This window comes from Oncorhynchus keta, chromosome 33, assembly GCF_023373465.1.
Source record: "Oncorhynchus keta strain PuntledgeMale-10-30-2019 chromosome 33, Oket_V2, whole genome shotgun sequence".
Taxonomy (NCBI): Eukaryota; Metazoa; Chordata; class Actinopteri; order Salmoniformes; family Salmonidae; genus Oncorhynchus; species Oncorhynchus keta.
In genome coordinates, this window is record NC_068453.1 from 4182321 (window position 1) to 4208972 (window position 26652).

At 42.3% G+C, this 26652-nt stretch overlaps 1 protein-coding gene and 1 long non-coding RNA gene across 4 annotated transcripts in view; both read left to right on the forward strand.

Moving 5' to 3' along the window:
- The first annotated feature begins 1262 nt into the window (after window positions 1-1262).
- Window positions 1263-26652, forward strand: part of LOC118366069 (uncharacterized) — a 232255-nt gene continuing 206865 nt past the window's right edge. The window contains exons 1-2 of one of the 2 annotated variants that reach the window (XR_008088920.1): window positions 1263-1665; window positions 1966-2075. This is a non-coding gene — a long non-coding RNA (uncharacterized LOC118366069). The remainder of the gene's footprint in view (window positions 1666-1965; window positions 2076-26652) is intronic. The other variant, XR_008088922.1, reaches the window with a different exon arrangement.
- The window catches only part of cblb (Cbl proto-oncogene B, E3 ubiquitin protein ligase), a 146441-nt gene continuing 127609 nt past the window's right edge, over window positions 7821-26652 (forward strand). The window contains exons 1-4 of one of the 2 annotated variants that reach the window (XM_035748412.2): window positions 7821-7987; window positions 8344-8410; window positions 9563-9742; window positions 10091-10341. In XM_035748412.2, the coding sequence (XP_035604305.1) occupies window positions 9575-9742; window positions 10091-10341 (419 nt within the window). In that variant the 5' untranslated portion in view covers window positions 7821-7987; window positions 8344-8410; window positions 9563-9574. Of the gene's footprint in view, window positions 7988-8041; window positions 8411-9562; window positions 9743-10090; window positions 10342-26652 lie in introns of those variants that run through there. The other variant, XM_035748411.2, reaches the window with a different exon arrangement.

The following is a 26652-nucleotide window of genomic DNA, read 5'->3' on the forward strand; positions in this document are numbered from 1 at the left end:
TGTTCCAACATCTAGTGGAAAGCCTTCCCAGAAGAGTGGAGGCTGTTATAGCAGCAAAGGGGAGACCAACTCCATATTAATGTCCATGATTTTGTAATGAGATGTTCAACGAGCAGGTGTACACATTATTTTGGTCATGTAGTGTATCTGGCGCTAATAGTGTGAGGTTCTGAATTATGCACTATAGCCCGGTACCATATATGTGATTGAATATTATCTGCTGTTGGCTTGTTTGGATGTATGTGTTATGCAACATTGCTGACTTGAGACATTGTTAACAGTTTCAGGGCCATGGGCCTTTCTCATGATGGAAAAATACAGAATAACATGAAGACTGGAACTGTGCAATAAGTTGGGGGGGCACATTCAGAAGGTAGTGTTGCGAGAACAAACGGTCTTTTGTTAGATAACAGGCGGGGGGCCGGGACCAGCTCTGCGCCAACAAACAACGATAGTCTAAACCACGCCCAGTCTCTACTCTGACAGGCCGGCTCGGAAGCAGGAACTACCTCTGTCAAGAGTATATTTATAATATCTTTGTCAGGAACAAGTCAGTTCTCTGTTTGCCCTGCGAGGTGGAACAGAGAGCCCCTATATACGAAAATTGCATTTACCACTTATTGCTTAGCTAATAAAAAATGCATAGCATACAATCGCTGACTCAGTGTCATACTTATCCTGATACCAGATTCGAATTGACGCAACCCTAACAATAGTGGAATGAGATGTTCAAAGAGCAGGTGTCCACATACTTTTGGTCATGTAGTGTATCTCAATGTAAACAGTTGCAGCAATTAGATCGCCCAGCATGAATCGCTAACAAATAAAACATTATAGAAATTAGCATTAGCATCCAGCCTGCAGAATATTAGCACAACAAGGGCACAGCCAATTTCACCTGACACATTCAAGTTTAAAATGTCAAAGTTTAAGCATAACGTTTTCTACAGATCATGTCTTGCAAACACAGACACTGAAATGTCTTCACATCGATTAACTACTAGAGCATTCAATCAAATGAAACTTCCTCCGAAGTCCCTTCAGGAACAAAAACAATGGCCATTTACAATGCCAGACCTGCCGTGTGGTACTGGCACATGACGTGGGGCGCTATTGAGTCTCGGCAGCTAACCAAGCGAGGGTCATTATATACAACAGTTAGATCGATGGATATGTTCCCCTGACCAATTATAACGATGAACCAAATGTTATGATGAGCGAGGGTGTTCACTCCTATCGGCTCTTGACATGTGTACCTTGAAACACAGGGGAAAACAACGTTAGCTAATAGTTAGGACTACAAAACGACCGGTTATATTGTCAGGGTACATTTAGAATGATGTAACTAGAGCTAACTAACAGTTACATAACATAGTATCCATTCACTGCTTTGTCGCATCCCTCTTCCTCAACTTTTTAATTACGCTGAGAGACGACACATTGTTGCGCGTTGTGATTTCGGTGTCCTGTATATTCCATGCCAGACTGAGAGGGGGTCATTGATATGTCGGTTCAAGTCCAGCGGCAGTTTAGCTGCTATAATCCCATTTTTTTCGCCATTCATGTTTATCACTTAAAAGTCCCGTAGAATGACTTTCAGCTCCATTTTGGTTGTATTCACAAACTCAATATATCCCTTGTTCGGCGCACCAGTCAGTGAAGCGGGTAAGTGCCCACTTTGTTTGTTTCACAATTCGTTTCGGTTTCTCTCAAATTCATTTTAACGTTTATTTTCTACATCGGCATGTGTTCCACATTGTTGCTGTAGCCATTTTATCGAGGTGAAAAGGCGCAATGATATCATGGTGACCGTATACAGTCTCACATACACACGGCTAAATGCTGTTTTTAGCCAAGCAGCTACCAGTATGCAAACTACCCGGTTTATGAAGAGCTCTATACTAAGAATAACGCTTCTGACCTGTAAAGTTTCTAACTGAGGGCCCCTTTTATTCAACACCTCAGTTCAGATGAGGACATGGAGTCATCCTCCAGTGAAGATGAGAGGACGATCGGGACAGACCGGACATCCTGGTACCTGGTCACATCCAGCTGTGACCTGTCAATCAAGGCAGGTGGGGCGGAGCTCCACCTGTTTTGAGGGAGGCCCAACATGTTTTGCATGTTATTCTGACATTAATACCTGTCACATATCAGTTTTTTTTTATGTGAATAAAATAATTGACTTAATATAGTCACATACAAACTTGGTCTCTTTTTTGCTTTCTTGAGTAAGGCAGCTCCAAAATGCAGGTGTTTCAGCCTAGTTCAGTGCTTTTTGTGGTGGTGGGGCAGCCAGCGGAAAATGCGGAGCGAAGGGGTTGGTAATGTTCTCCAGTTGCGCCGTGATTGGCTCAGTGTTCTGTCTCATGGGGACACTACATCACCGCAAAATCTAAATACCCATCCAAGTAGGCTCAAGGTTATTGGACACAGATACAATGACGTCAAATTACATATCTACAGTAGCGTGGTTTTCCTATAGGAGGAAGCAGAATGCAGAGTACCTTTCATTTATATATATATATATATATATATATATGTTGAGTCTGGTGTTTTGCGGGTACTATTTAATGAAGCTGCCAGTTGAGGATACTAGAGGATACTCTTCTCATACTAGACACTCTAATGTACTTGTCGTCTTGCTCAGTTCTGCACCGGGGCTTCTATTCTGGTTAGAGACAGTTTGCTCTGTTCTGTGAAGGGAGTAGTACACAGCGTTGTACAATATCTTTTTAGTTTCTTTGCAATTTCTCACATGGAATAGCCTTCATTTCTCAGAACAAGAATAGACTGACGAGTTTCAGAAGGAAGTACTTTGTTTCTGGCCATTTTGAGCCTGTAATCGTTTTGAGCCTGTTTCAGCTGTGCTAACATAATTGCAAAAGGGATTTCTGATGATCAATTAGCCTTTTAAAATTATAAACTTGGATTAGCGAACACAACGTGCCATTGGAACACAGGAGTGATGGTTGCTGATAATGGGCCTCTGTACGCCTATGTAGATATTCCATAAAAAATCAGCCGTTTCCAGCTACAATAGTCATTTACAATATTAACAATGTCTACACTGTATTTCTGATCAATTTGATGTTATTTTAATGGACAACAATTTTTGCTATTCTTTCAAAAGCAAGAACATTTCGAAGTGACCCCAATCTTTTCAACTGTTATATATATTCATTCATTATTTCCCCCTAACCCTACCACCCCTCCTCTAATTGGAGTAAACTAATGGATAACTACACTTAGGCTTCTACTTACAGCTTATACATACCATAGACATTTTATGGACACAGTATATTTTACAATAGTTACCTTTTTGTTTGTTTTTAGTCCCCTCCCATCTACACTATCTCTGAAGACCAGCCAGTTTTGATTTCTGGATATTTTTCAACTGTGCTATTTCACAAAAGTTCTGAACCTTTCTATTCTCATAGTTTCCACAGATTGTAAAAACATTTTTGCTCTAAGTAATATTATATTATTGATCGATTTGACTTTTTTAAATCACCCAGCCGTACTATTTACAGAGTTAGCTCCAGGTAAATGTTAAAATTCTTCAGCCGTTCCTGAACCTGTGACCAAAAACCAGCTATATATGGACTCAGAACCAAAACAAATGATCTAACGATTCTGTGTCTTCGCAGCATAATCTGCAGATCTGGGATGGTTGTATCCCACATGTATAACATGCGGGATACAACCATGGTTGGACGGGACAGTGCATTTCCTCAAAATCAAGTTGATCCCTGACAGTTGGATGATGGACATGAGTGAGATCTTAGAATCATCCAGCAGCGAGGAGGACACGGAAGGAAAGGAGAGTGAAGAGGAGGTGCTAAGGGTGGTCACACCATTGTGGTTTCCTACCTCCTCAACTACCCCAACAACATCCTGTTGGTCCCTGAACCAGACCTATCACAGCTCATACCCCCCTCACATGACACCTCTCAGGTAGGGACCACTGGTTTAATAAAAGACAAACAACTATTGTACTTCTACAAACACATTTGTTTATTTGTCTGGATGGAGTTGTATTGACACCACATTTTGATACCAAATATACTTTTGTAATATCTCCTTACATCTTACCTAACCCAAACAGGCTCCACAAATTACATTCCAAGCCCTGGCCATGGTGGTGCCTTGCTATCAGCCAGACAGAGTACCATCCAACATCGCAGCACCACCACCCATCATCGCAAAAGTTCAGTCCAACAGTAAATATAGGTCTAACCCTGACCAAGTTGACAACTCGACACCAGCTGACTGCACAAGACATCAAAGCGTTACAGGTCATGTCCACTGTAATATTGTAGGGTAAAGCCTTGGCTGTTGTCTTGTTGGCTGTCAGGCGGCTCCAAGCAGAGGCTAAGCCTACTACAGGGGGGTAACTCCGTTGCTGCAGATGGTCCAGACTAGAGGTCGACCGATTATGATTTTCCAACGCCGATACCGAATATTGGAGGACCAAAAAGCCGATAACGATTAATCGGCCGATGTATTTATTTATAATAATGACAATTACAACAATACTGAATTAATACTTATTTTAACTTAATATAATACATCATAAAATCAATTTAGCCTCAAGTAAATAATGAAACATGTTCAATTTGGTTTAAATAATGCAAAAACAAAGTGTTGGAGAAGAAAGTAAAAGTGCAATATGTGCTATGTAAGAAAGCTAACGTTTCAGTTCCTTGCTCAGAACATGAGAACATATGAAAGCTGGTGGTTCCTTTTAACATGAGTCTTCAATATTCCCAGGTAAGAAGTTTTAGGTTGTAGTTATTATAGGAATTATAGGACTATTTCCCTCTATACCATTTGTATTTCATTAACCTTTGACTATTGGATGTTCTTATAGGCACTTTAGTATTGCCAGTATAACAGTATAGCTTCCGTCCCTCTTCTCGCTCCTCCCTGGGCTCGAACCAGCAACACACCGACAACAGCCACCATCGAAGCAGCATTACCCATACAGAACAAGGGGAACAACTAACGAGCTAGCCATTTCACTTCGGTTACACCAGCCTCATCTCCGGAGTTGATAGACTTGAAGTCATAAACAGCGCAATGCTTGACGCACAACGAAGAGCTGCTGGCAAAATGCACGAAAGTGCTGTTTGAAAGAATGTTTACGCACCTGCATCTGCCTACCACCACTCAGTCAGATACTTAGATACTTGTATGCTCAGTCAATTATATGCAACGCAGGACACACTAGATAATATATAGTAATATGATCAACCATGTGTAGTTAACTAGCCATTATGATTGATTGTTTTTTATAAGATAAGTTTAATGCTAGCTAGCAACTTACCTTGGCTTACTGCCTTCGCATAACAGTGGAGTGCAACGAGAGAGAGGCAGGTCGTTATTGCGTTGGACTAGTTAACTGTAAGGTTGCAAGTTTGGATCCCCAGAGCTGATACGGTGAAAATCTGTCGTTCTGCCCCTGAACAAGGCAGTTAACCCACCATTCCTAGGCCGTCATTGAAATAAGAATGTGTTCTTAACTGACTATAAAGGTATAAAAACATTTTTTATCGGCACCCAAAAGTACCGATTTCCTATTGTTATGAAAACTTGAAATCGGCCAAAATTAATCGGCCATTCCGATTAATCGGTCGACCTCTAGTTGAGAACCAGGGCCTCAAGCTTAAAGATGAGCTTGGAGAGTACTATGGTGTTGAATGTTGAGCTATAGTCAATGAACAGCATTCTTACATAGGTATTCCTCATGTCCAGGTGGGAAAGGTCAGTGTGATGGTGATTACATCGTCTGTGGACATATTTGGGCGGTAAGCAAATTTAAGTGGGTCTAGGTTGACAGGTAAGGTGGAGGTGATAGGGTCCTTGACTAGTCTCTCTAAGCACTTCATGTTGGCTAGGGATTCCGTCTGGACCGGCAGCTTTGCGAGGGTTAACACGTTTAAATATCTTACTCACATCGGTCACAGAGAAGGAGAGCCCACAGTCCTTGGTAGCGGGCCGCATCGGTGGCACTGTATTATCCTCGAAGCGGGCAAAGAAGGTTTTTAGTTGTTCTGGAAGCAAGATGTCGGTGTCCGTGACGTGGCTGGTTTTACTTTTATAGTCCATGAAAGTCTGTAGACCCTGCCACATACGTCTCGTGTCTGAGCTGTATAATTGCAACTCCACTTTGCCTCTATACTGACATTTCGCTTGTTTGATTGCCTTGCAGAGGGAATAACTACACGGTTTATATTCGGCCATATTCCCAGTCACCTTTCCATGGTTAAATGTGGTGGTTCAGGCTTTCAGTTTTGCGCAAATGCCGCCATCTATCCACTGTTTCTAGTTAGGGTAGGTTTTAATAAACACACTTGGTACAACATCTCCTATACACTTCCTTATAAACTCAATCAGTGCATACGACGATACTATTCTCTGAGGCTACCCAGAACACATTCCAGTCCGCGCGATTAAAACAATCTTGAAGCGTGGATTCCGATTGGTCAGACCAGCGTTGAATAGTCCTTAGCACGGGTACTTCTTGTTTGAGTTTCTGCCTATAGGAAAGGAGGAGCAAAGTGGAGTCAGGGTCAGATTTGCTGAAAGGGGGTGGGGGAGGGCCTTGCAAGCATTGCGGAAGTTAGTGTAGCAATGATCCAGTGTTTTTCCAGCGTGAGTGCTACAGCCGATATGCTGATAGAATTTAAGTAGCTTTGTTAAAATCCACAGCTACAATAAATGCAGCTTCAGTATATATGGTTTACAGTTTGCATAAAGTCCAGTGAAGTTCCTTTAGGGCCGTCGTGCGATCGCCTTGAGGCGGGATATACACGGTTGTGACAATAACCGAAGACAATTCTCTTGGGAGATAATACGGTCGGCATTTGATTGCAAAGAATTCTAGGTCAGGTGAACAAAATGACTTGAGTTCCTGTATGTGGTTACAATTACACCATGAGTCATTAATCATGTGTCACAGGCCGGCTCATAGCCTTTGGCAAAAACGAGGGGACGCGAACAACAGGTATAGGCCAATTATTTTTTTTTATTTCATGTAAACAAAACTATTAACTTTAAACTTAGAAAAAGGAATGAGGTGTGGAAGTATCATAATGTAAGGTGTATGTAAAGTGCATGGATGCGTGAATCTGTGTGTGTGAATGACTGAGTGAACACTATGCAAAACCGGATGTAACTCTAAGCCAGATGCTTGATGCAAGTATGTGACAGATGCTGTATATAACTCTCAGCAGGTTTCTGGATATAACTCTCATCCGCCTGCTGGATGTAACTCTGTGCCAGATGCTGGATGTAACTCTGTGCCGGATGCTGGATTTAACTTTCAGCAGGATGCTGGATATAACTCTCAGCCAGATGCTGGATGTAACTATGTGACAGATGCTGGATATAACTCTCAGCAGGATGCTAGATGTAACTCTTTGCCGGATGCTGGATGTAAATCTGAGCCAGATGCTGGGTGTAAATCTGAGCTGGATGCTGTACATAACTCTCAGCTGTATTCTGGATGTAAATCTGAGCCAGATGCTGGATGTAAATCTGAGCCGGATGCTGGATGTAAATCTGAGCCAGATGCTGGATATTAATCTGAGCCGGATGCTGGATGTAAATCTGAGCCATATGCTGGATGTAAATCTGAGCCATAATTTGCAAATAATTTCATTACAAATCATACAGTGTGATTTTCTGGATTTTTTTTCTCATTTGTCTGTCATAGTTGAAGTGTACCTATGATGAAAATTACAGGCCTCTCTCATCTTTTTAAGTGGGAGAACTTGCACAATTGGTGGCTGACTAAATACTTTTTTGCCCCACTGTAACTCTCAGCTGTATTCTGGATGTAAATCTGAGCCAGATGCTGGATGTAAATCTGAGCCGGAAACTGGATATAATTCTCAGCTGTATTCTGGATGTAACTCTCAGCCAGATGCTGGATATAACTCTCAGCAGGATACTGGATGTAACTCTCAGCCAGATGCTGGATGTAAGTATGTGAATGATGCTGGATGTTAAATGTAACTCTGAGCTGGATGTAACTCTGAGCCGGATGCTGAATATTGTAACTCTGACTTGGATGCTATTCTGGATGGAACATCCAGCTAAGTGTTACAGCTCCTACTGGATGTCAGGGCAGAGTGGGACGTATAATAATTTTTGTCGCCCACAACCATTTTACATTTCCACGTAGAGCCAACTGGCTCCTTCAGTTCGGGAAATTTTGATTTGATCTATAAACATTGATTTAGGAAAAGCAAAAAGTGGGATGATTGATAACCAATGACCGTCATACGCGATCTGTGGTAGTTTCCACGTACATTTCCTCTCCATTTGTCATTTCAGTCGGGTTGTTTATTCCACGAGCCTCGAAACAGGATCATTCCGTCGACATTCTCCTGCGTGGTGCGCAGTAAGTCAATGATTTATTTTTCTGTAGTTTTTAAAAACATTATTATCACGATCATCAATACAAGTCATAGCACTACGCTTTACGAAACCATTGTCTTATGTTGCCTATTTGTATTTATTATAGCCGCACAGGACTCTTTTGTAGTCTTAAAGTTTGATACAGCCTATGCATTTGTGAACGTCAAATGCGCTCATGAATTGGTTGCATATGATAAAGACAGTCGCCACACTTTTGTCAGAATTGGGAGCTAGCCTACTTTCATTTCGTGTAATAGACTCGTCTACTCTTTCTATATGCTGACGATTTAAAACTTAGGCCTACTCTGTGCCGTTTTTGATCATTTAAATTAGCCTAAAGATATACATACCCATTTTGATTATTGAATAGCATACTAGATAATGCTCGATGATTTTAGCTCAACTGTTTAACCCCACCATTATACATTCCCCATGGTCTTAGTTCACCCCATCATAACCCAAATATTATGGCTTAGAAAAAATAAAAACGAACTACCCACTGGGCTAACACTGGCTGAATCAACGTTGTTTCCATGTCATTTCAATTCAATTACGTTGAACCAACGTGGAATTGAAGTTGATTTGATGTCTGTGCCCAGAGGGTAGTTTCAAAATATGGTTAAAACTTTCATGTTTACCTAATGGACTGCTAGTCCTTGCATTCATAGCCATCTATGAATTTGAGATCGGTTACATTTATTCAGCTCTATCCCTCAGTTTTATGGCAAATCAAGTGGCGGGGCTGCTCTTTTTTGTTTTTCGAGTTAAGGAGCCGGCCTTAAATTGAAGTTTTCAGCAGGAGGTCACTAGTCAGGCATGCCACTTTGTGACCGTGATGATATAATAGCTTTGGCTACTACACATAGACTAATGCATAGCCTACTTGGCCTTCTAATTTGCATGGTTGTCTTGCGTTGTACTTTTGCAGTAGTTGCACCTTGCAAAGCGGTAACACTTTTCTTTAAACTATTCTTTATCATTTGTTATAAGCAGTATGAGCCAATTATTATAAGGTTCATGATATGTAAAGTATCTATGTATCAAGACACAGGATTATAACCACATCATAATGCATAATACCTGCAGTAAAGTGTTACCATCTTGTAGACCCTAAGATTATTTGTATTTATCTCAGTGTATATAGACAATGGCAACTGCTCTAAGTGGCCATAACCCAGGTGGACGCGGACCAAACCAACGCAAAGGTCGGATTTTAGGCATTATTGATGCCATTCAGGATGCAGTCGGACCCCCAAAACAGGCTGCTGCTGACCGCCGAACAGTTGAAAAAACTTGGAAACTTATGGACAAAGTGGTACGTTTGTTTCAATTCAATTGCATCATTTATGCTTCGAATGAGCTTATACCTGCAGTAGACTGACTTTTCCTCGCTATTTGATCGAATGCTTTCCAGTTTCAATAACGTAAACCTAAATTGCCTTTCCCCCTATGTGTGCAGGCAAATTAGGGGTTGTTTAATCATTAGGTTTTAAGCATTGGTCAAAATACAAGGTTGTTATTTTAGTTAAGATTTAATATATTGCGAGGAACATGAGTCAAAGGGAAATTGCAATTGTAGCTCAGTTAGGCAGAATGCAACAAACAGAATTAACATGTCTGAACTATCCTAATAACTCATGGTATTGCAAACTGCTCTCTGCAGGTTCGTCTCTGTCAGAACCCTAGACTACAGCTGAAAAACAGCCCCCCATACATCTTGGATATCTTACCTGACACGTACCAGCATCTGCGGCTAATTCAGTGCAAATATGAGGAGAGCCAGAGACTGACTCAGCTCAGCGAGAATGATTACTTTAAGGTCTACATTGAAAGCCTAATGAAGAAATCGAAAAGGGCTATCCGGCTTTTCAAAGAAGGCAAGGAGAGGATGTATGAGGAGCAGTCCCAGGACAGGTAAGGAAAAGAAGGTCTACGTGTGTTTTGAGTATAAGTTTACCATGCCTCTGTTTGGTGAATATCCTATGTTACTGTTGCTATTGGTGTTGTTTCTATCACTTGAGGCAGGCGCACATGGTGTAAATACAGAGCATTCAGAATGTATCTACACACATGGACTTTTTCCACATTTTGTTGTGTTACAAGGTGGGATTAGAATGGATTTAATTGTCATTTTTTCTTGTCAACGATCTACACAATACTCTAATATCAAAGTCTTAAGAAATTCTAACATTTATAAAAAATAAATAAAACACAAATATACAGTATCTTGATTAGATAAGTTGTCAACCCCCTGAGTCAATACATGTTAGAATCACCTTTGGCAGCGATTATAGCTGTGAGTCTTTCTGGGTAAGTCTCTTAATTAAGAGCTTTGCATACCTGGATTATACAATATTTGCACATTATTCATTCAAAAATTCTTCAAGTTCTGTCTAGTTGGTTGTTGATCATTGCTAGACAGCCATTTTCAAGTCTTGCTGATTTGACTCAAAACTGTAACGAGGCCACTCAGGAACATTCAATTAGGTCTCGGTAAGAAATTCCAGTTTATTTTTGGCCTATTTGGTTTTAGGTTATTGTCCTGCTGAGAGGTACATTTGTCTCCCAGTGTCTGTTGGAAAGCAGACTGAATCAGGTTTTCCTCTAGGATTTCCCTGTGCTTAGCTCTATTCCATTTCTTTTTATCATAAAAAATACTCCCTTGTCCTTGTCGATGACAAGCATACCCATAACATGATACAGCTACCACCATGCTTGAAAATATGAAGAGTGGTACTCAGTGATGTGTTGTGTTGGATTTGCTCCATTCATAACGCTTTGTATTCAGGACATAAAGTTAATTTCTTTGCCACTTGTTTTTGCAGTTTTACTTTAGTGACTTTTTATTCTGTACAGGCTTCCTTCTTTTCACTCTGTCTGTCAATTTGGTTAGTATTGTGGAGTAGCTCCAATGTTGTTGACCCATCCTCAGTTTTCTCCTATCACAGCCATTAAACATTAACCTAATGTGGAAATCCCTGAGAGGTTTCCTTCCTCTACAGCAACTGAGTTAGGGAGGATGCCTGTATAATTGTAGTGACTGGGTGTATTGATACACCATCCAAAGTGTAATTAATGACTTTACCATGCTCAAAGGGATATTCAGTGTTGGCTTATTTAATTTTTTACCAATCTACCAATACAGTAGGTGCCCTTCTTTTCGATATCTAGCATCTGGCTACAACAATATGTAGAAAAAGTCAAGGTGTGTGAATACTTTCTGTAGGCACATTACATGTATGCAGTGTGATTAACACTAGCAGAGCTCGTGCACGTGTTTACATCGTGTGCGCATGCCTCAGATGATAGAAAGAAACCAGTAAGTGCCAGCGTTTTGAAATGTTGGTTTAATGATACTTTCCTGTGGATATTTTGTCTTAAATGTAGAGTAAGTTCTATGGACAGTGACAGGGAATATAGGCCTAAATTGGGAAAGGAAATACTGGTTTGAGCCAGTGGTCCACCACGTATGAGCACTGTCACCCACTTTAATTGTTCTTATGGTATGTGCTACGCAAAAACAGCTCATTTGTGCATCGCACTGGGCACACATTGGTTTAATCGACGTTGTTTACACCTAATTTCAATGCAATTATGTTGAATCTATGTGGAATAGACGTTGAATTGACGTCTGTGTCAAGTGAGATGTTACCTCCCATAAATACTAAATTATTTAACTGGACTTCACTCCATGATCTGCAGTTACTAGTGAAATAATTGACAATTGTGTGGTGTAGGGGTTGACCGAACACACAGGGATCACAAATAGGCAGGATGATAACTGCACAAATACTATTGAGACAGGTTTCAGTAAAAAATAAAGGCTTTAAATTAAAAACATAGAAATACACTACATGCTCAAAAGTGTGTGGACACCTGCTCGTCGAACTAATTCCAAAATCATGGACATTAATATGGAGTTGGTACCCCTTTGCTGCTACAACAGCCTCTTATGGGAAGACTTTCCTGTCTTAGGTCTCTCTTTATGTAGTGTTGTGTTGTCTCTCTTGTCGTGATATATAGATTTAAAAAAAATCCCAGCCCCCATCCCCACAGGAGGCCTTTTTGCCTTTTGGTAGGCCGTCATTGTCAATAAGAATTTGTTCTTAACTGACTTGCCTAGTTAAATAAAGGTTAAATAAATAAAATAAATGTTGGAACATTGCTGCGGGGACCATACTTAATCAGTAAAACACTGGAATTCCACTGGCTCCCTATTGAAGCCACAGAGTGGGGGGTGGTTTATACTGTATACGGCCATTTCACAGTCAGCCTTGAGAGAGGTCAAAACAGAGAGCAAATCCTGTTCCACCACAGCAACATTCTACTTCCAGTCAAAAACCCAGCACTTTAAATCCAGACGATTCTATAACAGCCTCCAATCTTCTGGGAAGGCTTTCTACTATATGCTGGAATATTGCTGCAGGGACTTGCTTCCATTCAGCCACAAGAGCATTAGTGAGGTCGGCACTGATGTTGGGTGATTTGGCCTGGCTCGCAGTCAGCGTTCAAATTCATCCCAAAGGTATTCGATGGGGTTGAGGTCAGCGCTCTGTGCAGGCCAGTTCTTCCACACCGATCTCGACAAACCATTTCTGTATGGACCTCGCTTTGTGCATGGGGGCAATATCATGCTGAAACAGGAAAAGGGCCTTCCCCAAACACGGCATATAGAATTTAATTTAATGCTGTAGCATTAAGATTTCCCTTCACTAGAACTAAGGGGTCTAGCCCGAACCATGAAAAACAGCCCCAGACCATTATTCCTCCTCCACAAACTTTACAGTTGGTACTATGCATTGGGGCAAGTAGAGTTCTCCTGCATCCGCCAAACACAGATTAGTCCGTCGGACTGCCTGATGAAGCGTGACTCATCACTCCAGCCGACGCTTGGCATTGTGCATGGTGATCTTAGGCTTGTGTGCAGTTGCTCAGCCCTTGAAACAGTTATTGTGCTGACATTGCTTCCATAGGCAGTTTGGAACTCGGTAGTGAGTGTTGCAACCAAGGACAGACGCGCTATTTCTACGTGCTTCAGCACTCTGCAGTCCTGTTCTGTGAGCTTGTGTGGCCTACCACTTCGTGGCTGAGCCGTTGTTGCTCCTAGATGTTTCCACTTCACAATAACAGCACTTACAGTTGGCCGGGGCAGCTCCAACAGGGCAGAAATTTGACAAACTGACTTGTTGGAAAGGTGGAATCCTATGACGGTGCCACGTTGAAAGTCACTGAGCTTTTCAGTACAGGCCATTCCACCGCCATTGCTTGTCTATGGAGATTGCATGGCTGTGTACTCGATTTTATACACCTGTCAGCAACGGGTGTGGCTGAAATTGCCGAATCCACTAATTTGACGGGGTGTCCACATACTTCTGTATATATAGTGTACATGATTAAACTTCCCTTAAAAGGCCTAGCTCTGTCTGGGTATAAAATGACTTAATCATCAACACTTGACTCAAACACTAAAGTTAATTGAGCTGTGGAGAGCCTTCAGCAGGCCATGCTAGTGTTCTGGTGCCAAGCTCTCAGTGCTGCACAGGCGCTGCCAACTTAGCCCATAACTAGGTCAGGTGACCTGTAGCACAAAGGATTATGGGAGCTGTAGCTGGTGGCCATCTTTGGTCAGACCCCCCTTGTGACACCACAATTGAAAATACTGAGAAAACAAGTGGCTTTTACTATGCACTTCAACCAGTCTTTACATCAAATAGACTTGTATCAATACAATTTCTTGCAGAAGAATACAAACTGTGTGATTGTATTGATCATATCGACCCTGATAGTCGTTACATTTTTGGGGGGGGAAACCAGAAGCAGTTATTTTGTATCGGGGTCAGTGTGCTGTTAACTGTCCCATATGGCGCTCAAACCAGTGATCCTATGTTTCGCAACACACGTGACCCCCCTCCTTGACAACGTTCCAACTGGTTGAGCCACGCAAATTCTGCTTTGCAATTGTAACACCAGTGTTCCATTCCACTGGGCGGCAAATCTGTATGCAGACAAAACAGCCCTTTCGCAATATTTCAAATACAATCGCGGGAAAACTTAAGGTTGGAAAGCAAATGGCTCCTGATGAGAGGGAAGACTCTAATCAGTGTGCTGTAGGCTATCCAAATATTAGATCAACTTCCAAATATTGTTTTACAAAGTAAAACAGGAGAGAGAGAGGCTTTTGTTTCGAGTGCATCGGCCATCACCAGCGAGTGAGCTGTGCATCACTGAAAAGCTTTTTTAAGACTATAATCTCCTCCTCATATTTTAGCCTACAATGTGTCTCCACACACCTAGGCCTGGGCTATTGATGGATTCAAGGCCACGTCGTTTTCATTGATCTCAGTTTCTTAGTGTCAAAGTTGTCTTGTCATTTCGATGTGGGATATTGAATAAGATTCTGCGAAGCTCTCCAGTCGTGTAATATGACATAGAATTGCATGAAATGTGTTTAAAAAAAAGACTACGAAAAATGTTCCCCGTGGTGTGCAACTTCTGTAAGTGCCACTACTCTATTGCTCTTTGGCACCACGCAAGTTTAATTACAGGTATGCAAGGCGATTTTTATCATACATTCCGGTACCTCAGAGCTCCCCAGGTCACCCCCTCTCACGCTCACCTTTTGTTCCGGCACCTACCGATTTACAAATTAAGCACTGGCTGGGTGTTTTTTTTTAAACGGTAACATCAACAAGCACTATTGCACAACTGTTCAGACCAATTTAGAAGTGCAACAGTAAGTTAATATTATTTTGTTTTCTTGTGGGGGTTCAACCAAGGTGCGCTTTGAAGAAATAGGTTTTCAGACATTTTTGGATGCTACTGTTCCAACCTGCAGCTTTCAAACATACAGCAACCCCGAGTCTGCCTAGTGACTGCATCATCTTGATTGCTAGGTGCTCCGTTACAGGGACATGAAGGCGGGTCTAGTATATTTTTAACCTCAGCAAACAAGATCCAATCGTGAAACAGGAAGCACCTGGCTGGCTGGGTAGAGAAAACTCCCAGCTAGCACATATCGTTCCGAGAACCATATGTTTCTTAGAGCTTGGTGATTGTCGGCTGTCTCATCATTGTTGGTTGTGGGTAATCTATGGTTCTATTTAAAGTTAAATTGTTCTGAGAACGTTAAGAAACAACATTCTGTGGGAATTTCAGTACTTCCACAGAACATTCCACACAAGTTCCAAAGTGGTATTAGTTTTATGTCATATTGTACTACATTCTGGGAATGTTCACAAAAAACTTAAAAGCAATGTTCTCAGAATGTTCAGAGGTTGTATGATTCTCTTTAATGTCAGTTGTTGGCAATATTCTGGGAATGTAAAAAATATACATATTCCACACAATTCACTTTAAAACGTTTCTCAGAACATGAAGAAAACTTAATAAAAAAATCACAAGAAAACTTGAATAATGTTCAAAAATGTTTAAGGAAGTTATTTAAAAACATATACATTCCATTCTCAGCGTCAACAAAACGGTTCCCCTCAATTTCATTCCTTTGTAAGGATCCCCATTCGGCAGCAGCTTCTCATCAAATCAAATTTCATTTTTCACATGTGCCGAATACAACAGGTGTAGACTTTACCGGGAAATGCTTATAAGAGCCAATTCCCAACAATGCAAACTTAAAAAGTCTAAATAATTTACCAAAAAGGAAGTAGTAACAAAATAACAATAACGAGATTTTATACAAGGACTACCAGTACCGAGTCAGTGTGCAGAGGTGCGAGGTAGTTGAGGTAATTGGTACAGTACCAGACAAAAGTTTGTACACCTACTCATTAAAGGTTTTTCTTTATTTGTACTATTTTCTACATTGTAGAATAATAGTGAAGACATCAAAACTATGAAATAAGTGTTATAATATATAATTATAATATATAATAAAGATTCTTCAAAGTAGCCTCCCTTTGCCTTGACAGCTTTGCACACTCTTGGCATTCTCTCAACCAGCTTCACCTGGAATGCCTTTCCAACAGTCTTGAAGGAGTTCCCGCATATGCTGAGCACTTGTTGGCTGCTTTTCTTTCACTCTGTGGTCCAACTCATCCCAACCATCTTACTGGGGTTGAAATTGGGTGATTGTGGAGGCCAGGTCATCTGATGCAGCACTCCATCACTCTCCTTCTTGGTCAAATAGCCCTTACACAGCCTGGAGTGTTGGGTCATTGTCCTGTTGAGAAACAAATGATAGTCCCACTAGGCGCAGACCAGATGGGATGGCGTATCGCTGCAGAATGCTGTGGTAGCCAGACTGGTTAAGTGTGCCTTGAATTCTAAATGAATCACACAGTGTCACCAGCAAAGCACCCCCACACTATCACACCACCTCCTCCATGCTTCACAGTGGGAACCACACATGCGAAGATCATCTGTTCACCTACTTTGCGTCTCACAAACACACAGCGGATGGAACCAAAAATCATCAAATCAAATCAAATGTATTTATATAACCCTTCGTGCATCAGCTGATATCTCAAAGTGCTGTACAGAAACCCAGCCTAAAACCCCAAACAGCAAGCAATGCAGGTGTAGAAGCACGGTGGCTAGGAAAAACTCCCTAGAAAGGCCAAAACCTAGGAAGAAACCTAGAGAGGAACCAGGCTATGGGGGTGGCCAGTCCTCTTCTGGCTGTGCCGGGTGGAGATTATAACAGAACATGGCCAAGATGTTCAAATGTTCATAAATGACCAGCATGGTCAAATAATAATAAGGCAGAACAGTTGAAACTGGAGCAGCAGCACGGCCAGTTGGACTGGGGACAGCAAGGAGTCATGATGTCAGGTAGTCCTGAGGCATGGTCCTAGGGCTCAGGTCCTCCGAGAGAGAGAAAGAAAGAGAGAAAGAGAGAATTAGAGAGAGCACACTTAAATTCACACAGGACACCGAATAGGACAGGAGAAGTACTCCAGATATAACAAACTGACCCTAGCCCCCGACACATAAACTACTGCAGCATAAATACTGGAGGCTGAGACAGGTAGGGGTCAGGAGACACTGTGGCCCCATCCGAGGACACCCCTGGACAGGGCCAAACAGGAAGGATATAACCCCACGCACTTTGCCAAAGCACAGCCCCCACACCACTAGAGGGATATCTTCAACCACCAACTTACCATCCTGAGACAAGGCCGAGTATAGACCACAAAGATCTCCGCCACGGCACAACCCAAGGGGGGGCGCCAACCCAGACAGGAAGATCACATCAGTGACTCAACCCACTCAAGTGACGCACCGCTCCTAGGGACGGTATAAAAGAGCCCCAGTAATCCAGTGACTCAGCCCCTGTAATAGGGTTAGAGGCAGAGAATCCCATTGGAAAGAGGGGAACCGGCCAGGCAGAGACAGCAAGGGCGGTCCGTTGCTCCAGAGCCTTTCCGTTCACCTTCCCACTCCTGGGCCAGACTACACTCAATCATATAACCCACTGAAGAGATTGGACTCCTCAGTCCAAAGGACATATTTCCACCAGTCTAATGTCCATTGCTCGTGTTTCTTGGCCCAAGCACGTCTCTTCTTCTCATTGGTAGTGGTTTCTTTAGTAGTGGTTTCTTTTCAGCAATTTGCCAATGAAGGCCTGATTCACCCTGTCTCCTCTGAACAGTTGATGTTGAGATGTGTCTGTTACTTGAACTCTGTGAAGCATTTGTTTGGGCAGCAATTTCTGAGCCTGGTAACTCTAATGAACTTATCCTCTGCAGCTGAGGTGACTCTGGGTCTTCCTTTCCTGTGGCGTTCCTCATGAGAGCCATTTTCATCATAGCGCTTGATGGTTTTTGCGACTGCACTTGAAGAAACAAGGCACACCTGTTTAATTGAAATGCATTCCAGGTGATTACCTCATGAAGCTGGTTGAGAGAATGCCAAGAGTGTGCAAATCTGTCATCAAGGCAAAGGGTGGCTACTTTGAATAACATAAATATAAAATATATTTAGATTTGTTTAACACTTTTTTGGTTACTACATGATTCAATGTGTGTGTTATTTCATAGTTGTGATGTCTTCACTATAATTCTACAATGTAGAAAATAGTACAAATAAAGAAAAACCCTTGAATGAGTAGCTGTGTCCAAAATTTGACTGGTACTGTACATGTAGGTAGGGGTAAAATTGAGTTGGCAATCATGATAGATAATAAAGAGTAGCAGAAGCGTATGTCAATATGCCTATGTGTGCATGTTCTCTGTGTGGGTTTGTGTGTTGGAGTGTCAGTGTAGCATGTGTGGGTAGAGTCCAGTGAGTGTGCATAGAGCCGGTGCTAGAAAGTCCGTGCAAATAGTCAGGGTAGCCACTTGATTAACTGTTCAGCAGTCTTATGGCTTGGGGGATGAAGCTGTTCAGTAGCCTTTTGGTCCCAGACATGATTCTCCGGTACTGCTTGCCGTGCGGTAGCAGAGAGAACAGTCTATGACTTGGGTGGCTGGAGTCTTTGACAATTTTTATGGCCTTCCTCTGACACCGCCTGGTATAGTCCTGGATGACAGGGAGCTCAGCCCCAGTGATGTACGGGGCCGTATGCACTACCCTCTGTAGTGCCTTACGGTCGGATGCTAAGCAGTTGCCATTCAAGCGGGTGATGCAGCGGTCAAGATGCTCTCAATGGTGCAGCTGTATAACTTTTTGAGGTTCTGAGGGCTTGGGCGAAATAATGTTTATACCCTATACCGGTGTATTTCGAAATATGACGATATGATTTTCAATACCACAGGCTGTGGGGGTGCGTGCTATGCCACTGCTTCTAACTATATATTAAATATAACTATAAGAAGTCTAAGATAAATACATTATATCCAGCCCAGGGCTCCAGCTATGCATTTGGTTTTCTAACTTGCTAGATTAGTGTCTAGATGTCAAAATCAAGCTTCTTGTTTACAGCAGATACCTTCAGTCCTCTCCTGGATCAAGATCCCTGTTGCTTAAACACTTTTGTCCATTAACCTCTTGCTCCTACCTGACACGCAGGCGTCCCATCTAGACATCTGGAAATGCAAATGCGCTACGCTAAATGCTAATAGTACTAGTTAAAACTCAAACGTTCATTAAAATACACATGCAGGGTATTGAATTAAAGCTACACTCGTTGTGAATCCAGGCAACAAGTCAGATTTTTAAAATGCTTTTCGGCGAAAGCATGAGAAGCTATTATCTGATAGCATGTAATACCCCAAAAGACCCGCAGGGGACGTAAACAAAATAATTAGCATAGTCGTCGCTACACAAACCGCACAAATGAAATATAAAACATTCATTACCTTTGACCATCTTCTTTGTTGGCACTCCTAGATGTCCCATAATCACTATTGGGTCTTTTTTTCGATTAAATCGGTCCATATATAGCCTAGATATCGATCTATGAAGACTGTGTGATAAACGAAAAAAAATAGCGTCTTATAACGTAACGTCATTTTTTTAAATTAAAAAAGTTGACGATAAACTTTCACAAAACACTTCGAAATACTTTTGTAATGCAACTTTAGGTATTAGTACACGTTAATAAGCGACCAAATTGATCACGAGGCGATGTATATTCTTTAGCTGTCCGTCTGGAAATAATGTCCGGGTAAATCTCAACCAAAATATCCGGTCGGGGACCTGAACAAATGGCTTGTCTCTTCTTCGTTTGACCAAGAAACAAAGCCTAGGCAAATGACAAGACTGTTGACATCGTGTGGAAGCTGTAGGTATTGCAACCTCAGCCCCATTTATTGTGGTTCGCCTTTATCAATGGGTTGAAGTGGCGGATGGATATATATTTCCATTTTCAGTGATCAGATTTTCCTGCGCTTTTCGATGAAACGCACGTTCTGTTATAGTCACAGCCGTGATTTAACCAGTTTTATAAACGTCTGAGTGTTTTCTATCCACACATACTAATCATATGCATATACTATATTCCTGGCATGAGCAGCAGGGCGCTGAAATGTTGCGCGATTTTTAACAGAATGTTCGAAAAAGTAGGGGGTAGGAGTAACAGGTTAAAAAAATTGTGAACCTTGTGTGTACATTTGGTAATACCGTATACCTGGTATGGTACAGAAACATAATGACAATCTGGATACCGCCCAAACCTACTGAGAGTCCATGCCAAGTCTTTTCTGCCTCCTGTCATTCCCTCTTCCTGACTATGTTGGTATGTTTAGAACATGATACATCCTTAGTGATGTGGACACTAATGACCTTCAAGCTCTCGACCCACTCCACTACAGCCCCTTCAATGTGAATGGAGGCGTGTTTAGTGCTGTTACGGTGACTGTATTTCCGCCACACCGGTGGTCACGGGTCATGATGGCAGTCAAATTCCATGTGACCGTTTAGTCACGGTAATTACTCTTCTCCAAGCTCTGATGCTGCTGATGGTCATTAGTAGACTACCAAACTTGCAAACTGCCTTGTACTCAGCACTCTGTTGTCCCTTTAATCACTCTAACATCAATGCAAATGTAATCAAAAATCTAATCAAACACTTCATGAAGCCCATGAATTCATGTTGCGCAACATTTCTATAGGCTATACAATTGTGTTAGGAAACAGAGTGATGGCCTCTTAAAAAGAGGAGGATCCTATCAGCTTTCTATAGGCTAGGCCTACTATATTTATTTCTCAACTTTCCTAATATGAAGCACATTGCTTCTCTTTAAAACAGGAGTATAGCCTACCTGGCTGGCATGAAAATTAACCACGGGAACAGCGTCCTCCTTTCGCTATGGATTACATGTATTTTTCCCCGCTGCCCCTGATTCGAGATACGTGCATGATAATGGTCCATTCAAAATCAAAACAAACTTCACACACATATGAATTAGTATGTGTAAAGACAAGATTCAATCAAGAATAGTGTAATTGGTGACAATATTAGCCTATCACTTGTGAAGGCAAACAGTGCATGCTTTTTCAAATCATAGTTTCACACCTCATGTCGCCTAGCCCATAGGCCTATATGTTTTGATAAGGTTTGTATCAAGTGGCCAAATAACGTCTTAAAATAAAGCCCATTAATCCGTATTAGAACGGGTGTAGAGTCTAACTGGCATACATACGCAGCATACAGCATACATACGCAGAGTTTCAAGTTTGGGCAAGATAATTTTCACCATAACAATGCCCCTTTTATAATAAAAGCATTACATGCATAATCACATTTGTGTTCATGGTGTTTTCATGCTAATAGAACATTTTCTCTTGTTGCTGTGTGGACATTGTTGCGCCTATTAGTTTATCAACATTTTAAGCTAAACGTTCCCATCTGTTGCGTCTGGCTCATTGCTTAAAATCGGGTTTTTTAATGCTAGTGGTTGTATTAATTTGGGATCTATCGCATCCCACAACTGTCCTGGACTATGTTCAGAATGCTAATTGTGTTCAGCCTGCGCAAAAAGCAAAGCAGAGCTCATGCCTTTCATGCAACTTTCAGATCATCATTAGAGTCGCATCATGCAGCCTTGCAATGTATAAAAATCAGAAAATATAGCCCAGCGTTTGTAGAACAACTAAAGTTACATGAATAACTCTATTGAACTACTCATTAAGCATATAGGAGCATATAGCTCAATATACATATATAAAATAATGCCATGGAATTCTAAGCAAATCTGACATAGCCACATCAGGGCCTAGCATAAAAACAACTGTTCTTCTGAAATAGACTACGTTTTCTTCGTATCATGTTTCTTTAGACCTGTCTAAAATAAATAATGGATTTATTGTGATGGTGTAGGCTATATTACATGGATTTATTAGACTTTTTGAAATGTAGCTGTTCCAAAGGTCTGTATCAGTGGCTTGTAGGCTATGCGTGGAAGCCAGGAGATGCTAAATGTGTTTGTTAATTAACGGTTAATTACCGTGACACCGGCAGTTATTTGCTTGACAATCACCGGCTGACACAATGTCATGTCCGCCACAGGTCTAGGTGTGCTTCAACCTTCCGTTTCCTGTAGTCCACTATCAGCTCCTTTGTCTTGCTGACATTTAGGGAGAGGTTGTTTTCCTGGCACCACATTGCCAGGTCTCTGACGACCTCTCTATAGGCTGTTTCAGTGTCATTGGGAATCAGGCCTACCACGATTGTGTCATTGGCAAACTTATTGATGATGTTGGAGTTGTGTACGGCCACACAGTCGTGGGAGAACAGGATGGGGCTAAGCAGGCATGTGTTAAGGGTCAGCGTGGCAGATGTGTTGTTGCCTACCCTTACAACCTGGGGACGGCCCGTCAGGAAGTCCAGGATCCAGTTACATAGGGAGGTGTTCAGTCCCAGGGTCCTTAGCTTATTGATGAGCTTGGTGGGCACTATGGTGTTAAATGCTGAGCTGTAGTAAATAAACAGTATTCTAACGTAGGTCCAGTGTGGATTGCAATAGAGATGCGTCATCTGTGGATCTGTTGGTGCGGTATGCAAATTGGAGTGGGTTCCGGGTGTCTGGGATGATGGTGTTGATGTGAGCCATCACGGCATTTCATGGCTACAGATGTGATCATCATTTAGACAGGTTACCTTGGTGTTCTTGTGCACAGGAACTATGATGGTCTGCTTGAAACATGTAGGTATTACAGACTTGCAGACTGGGTCAGGGAGAGGTTGAAAATGTCAGTGAAGATACTTGTCAGCTGGTCAGCGCATGCTCTGATTATCCGTCCTGGTAATGCGTCTGGCCCTGCGGCTTTGTGAATGTTAACCTGTTTGAATGTCTTACATCCGATACAGAGAGTGCGATCACACAGTCATCCAGAACAGTTGGTGCTCTTATGCATGGTTCAGTGTTGGTAGCCTCAAAGCGAGCATAGAAGGCATTTAGCTCATCTGGTAGGCTTGCATCAGTTGGCAGCTTGCGGCTTGATTTCCTTGTTACCCGGGATAGTTTACAAGCCCTGCCATATAGAATGGATGGTAGAGGCGGTTTATCCACTCGCCAACATAGTCTCGTCAGGTATCCCTGAACGACTTCTTCGGTTTAGGGTTTTCAGTATCTGGAAAAATCAGCCTGCGGCTGAATCTAGTTGATGATCCCTGTCATTGTATGTGGACACCAGTTTATTTTGCATCATTGAAGTAATGAAGTAGAAGTCATACAGTTGAAGTCGGAACTCAGTTTTTCACAATTCCTGACATTTAATCCTAGTAAAAATCCCTGTCTTAGGTCAGTTAGGATCACCACTTTATTTTAAGAATGTTGAATGTCAGAATAATAGTAGAGAGAGATTTATTTCAGCTTTTATTTCTTTCATCACATTCCCGTGGGTCAGAAGTTTACAAACACTGAATTAGTATTTGGTAGCATTGCCTTTAAATTGTTTAACTTGGGTCAAACATTTCGGGTAGCCTTCCACAAGCTTCCCACAATAAGTCAGAGCTGGTGTAACTGAGTCAGGATGTGGACCTCCTTGCTCGCACATGCTTTTTCAGTTCTGCCCACAAATGTTCTATAGGCTTGAGGTCAGGGCTTTGTGATGGCCAATCCAATACCTTGACTTTGTTGTCCTTAAGCCATTTTGCCACAATTTTGGAAGTATGCTTGGGGTCATTGTCCATTTGGAAGACCCATTTGCGACCAACCTTTAACTTCCCGACTGATGTATTGTTGCTTCAATATATCCACTAGAGGTCGACCGATTATGACTTTTCAACGCCGATACTGATACCGATTATTGGTGGACCAAAAAAGCCGATACCGATTAATCAGCCGATTTTTACCGAATATTTGTAATAATGACAATTAGAACAATACTGAATGAACACTTATTTTAACTTAATATAATACATCAATAAAATCAATTTAGCCTCAAGTAAATAATGAAACATGTTCAATTTGTTTTAAATAATGCAAAAACATTGTGTTGGATAAGAAAGTTGAAAAATCTTGATTGGTCGACCTCTCGTAGAGTGTTGCTAGCCCTGCTATGGCTAAAGGAGGATACTGCCTAGCATTTGTACCAATTTGTATTGTAAATTGAAGCCGCTGCTGTCTCAGGTAATGCGTACTATTATTACGTCTCAACGCCAACAGTGACAGATACACAATATGTAGGACGGATTGGGGTGAATTTTGACAATTTAATTTCCATTGCTATGCAGCCTTTGGTTATCAATAATAGGTTGGAAAGTAATGACCCAGATTTTGTTGACACTCCAGGTGATTTCAAAGCCTGAAAAGCTTTGAAATTCATGCATCTAAATGTTCTCAGCCTTTTTCCAGAAAGGGACTACATCAAGATCTGGGCTGACCATGCGGATCCAGATATTTGTATTTGATCAGAAACATGGTTTTCTGAGAAAATGGTGGATTCTGAGGTTTTACTATTGATGGTTTTAAAGTTTTCAGGGCTGATAGAATGGGCAAAGGTGGTGGTGTTGCTATCTATACTAAAAGTAACCTTTCTGTGTCTCTTTTAAAGGCGTTGTCCAGTCCTAAACAATTAGAATTTATAGCTTTAAGTATTCAACTTGGTTCTAATTCTAAAGTAACTGTTCTGGGAGTCTACAACCCTCCCTCCGCTAAGAAATGTTTGTTAACTAGTCTCACTGACTAAATAGCTTCCTTTTCTACTTCTGAAATGTTGGTCATAGGTGACTTTAACCTGTCCTGGGGAACTCAAGACTCTTGTAATAACCTAAACCTTACTCAGTTTATTACTAAACCCACATGTCCAAATCTGAGGGATTCTACTAAATCAACAATAATTGACCTTGTGTTGTCAAATACTCCAGAGAGATTTGTGGCTAGTGGTGTTTTCTCCCCCTTCATATTAGTGATCACTCTCCTATTGTTTGTATTAGAGATGTTAGGACTCAGGAGTCAGGAAGCAAGTTCAGGGAGTGAGTGATTCAATAAATAAACAATACAAACCACGAACAACGCACAGACATGAAACAGAAACAATAACGCCTGGGGAAGGAGCCAAAGTGAGTGACATATATAGGGAAGGTAATCCAGGAGGTGATTGAGTCCAGGTTAGTGTCATGAGGAGCTGGTGCACGTATTGATGGGGACATGATGGATGGATGAGCAGCATGGTGACCTAGAGGCCGGAGAGAGAGCACGGATGACAGTACCCCCTCCCAGACGCTTCATCCACAGGACGCCAACCAAGGGACATTCCCTGGGATGAGGGAACCTGTCAATCCGGTTGAGTCTCGCGAGCATGGTGACCTAGAGGCCGGAGAGAGAGCACGGATGACAGTACCCCCTCCCAGACGCTTCATCCACAGGACGCCAACCAAGGGACATTCCCTGGGATGAGGGAACCTGTCAATCCGGCTGAGTCTCGCGAGCATGGTGACCTAGAGGCCGGAGAGAGAGCACGGATGACAGTACCCCCTCCCAGACGCTTCATCCACAGGACGCCAACCAAGGGACATTCCCTGGGATGAGGGAACCTGTCAATCCGGCTGAGTCTCGCGAGCATGGTGACCTCCCAGAGGCCGGAGATCATCCACAGGACGCCAACCAAGGGACATTCCCTGGGAGCACAGATGACATGGTGACCTAGGCCCCCTCCCAGACGCTTCATCCACAGGACGCCAACCAAGGGACATTCCCTGGGATGAGGGAACCTGTCAATCCGGTTGAGTCTCGCGAGCATGGTGACCTAGAGGCCGGAGAGAGAGCACGGATGACGGTACCCCCTCCCAGACGCTTCATCCACAGGACGCCAACCAAGGGACATTCCCTGGGATGAGGGAACCTGTCAATCCGGTTGAGTCTCGCGAGCATGGTGACCTAGAGGCCGGAGAGAGAGCACAGATGACAGTACCCCCTCCCAGACGCTTCATCCACAGGACGCCAACCAAGGGACATTCCCTGGGATGAGGGAACCTGTCAATCCGGTTGAGTCTCGCGAGCATGGTGACCTAGAGGCCGGAGAGAGAGCACAGATGACAGTACCCCCTCCCAGACGCTTCATCCACAGGACGCCAACCAAGGGACATTCCCTGGGATGAGGGAACCTGTCAATCCGGTTGAGTCTCGCGAGCATGGTGACCTAGAGGCCGGAGAGAGCATGTGACAATACCGGATTCTGAATTGACTCCAAGTCACTTTAAAACTGTTTTTAAACAACATTGCAGATAAGCATGCCCTGTTTAAAAAATGGAGAGTTCAAAATCGATTGAATTCTTGGTTCACGTCTGAAATATCTGAAATACCAAAAGAGATGTTGCCTGGGCCATGGCTAGAAGTACTGACTCTGACCGGGACTGGCAATCCTTACGAAAATTGAGAAATC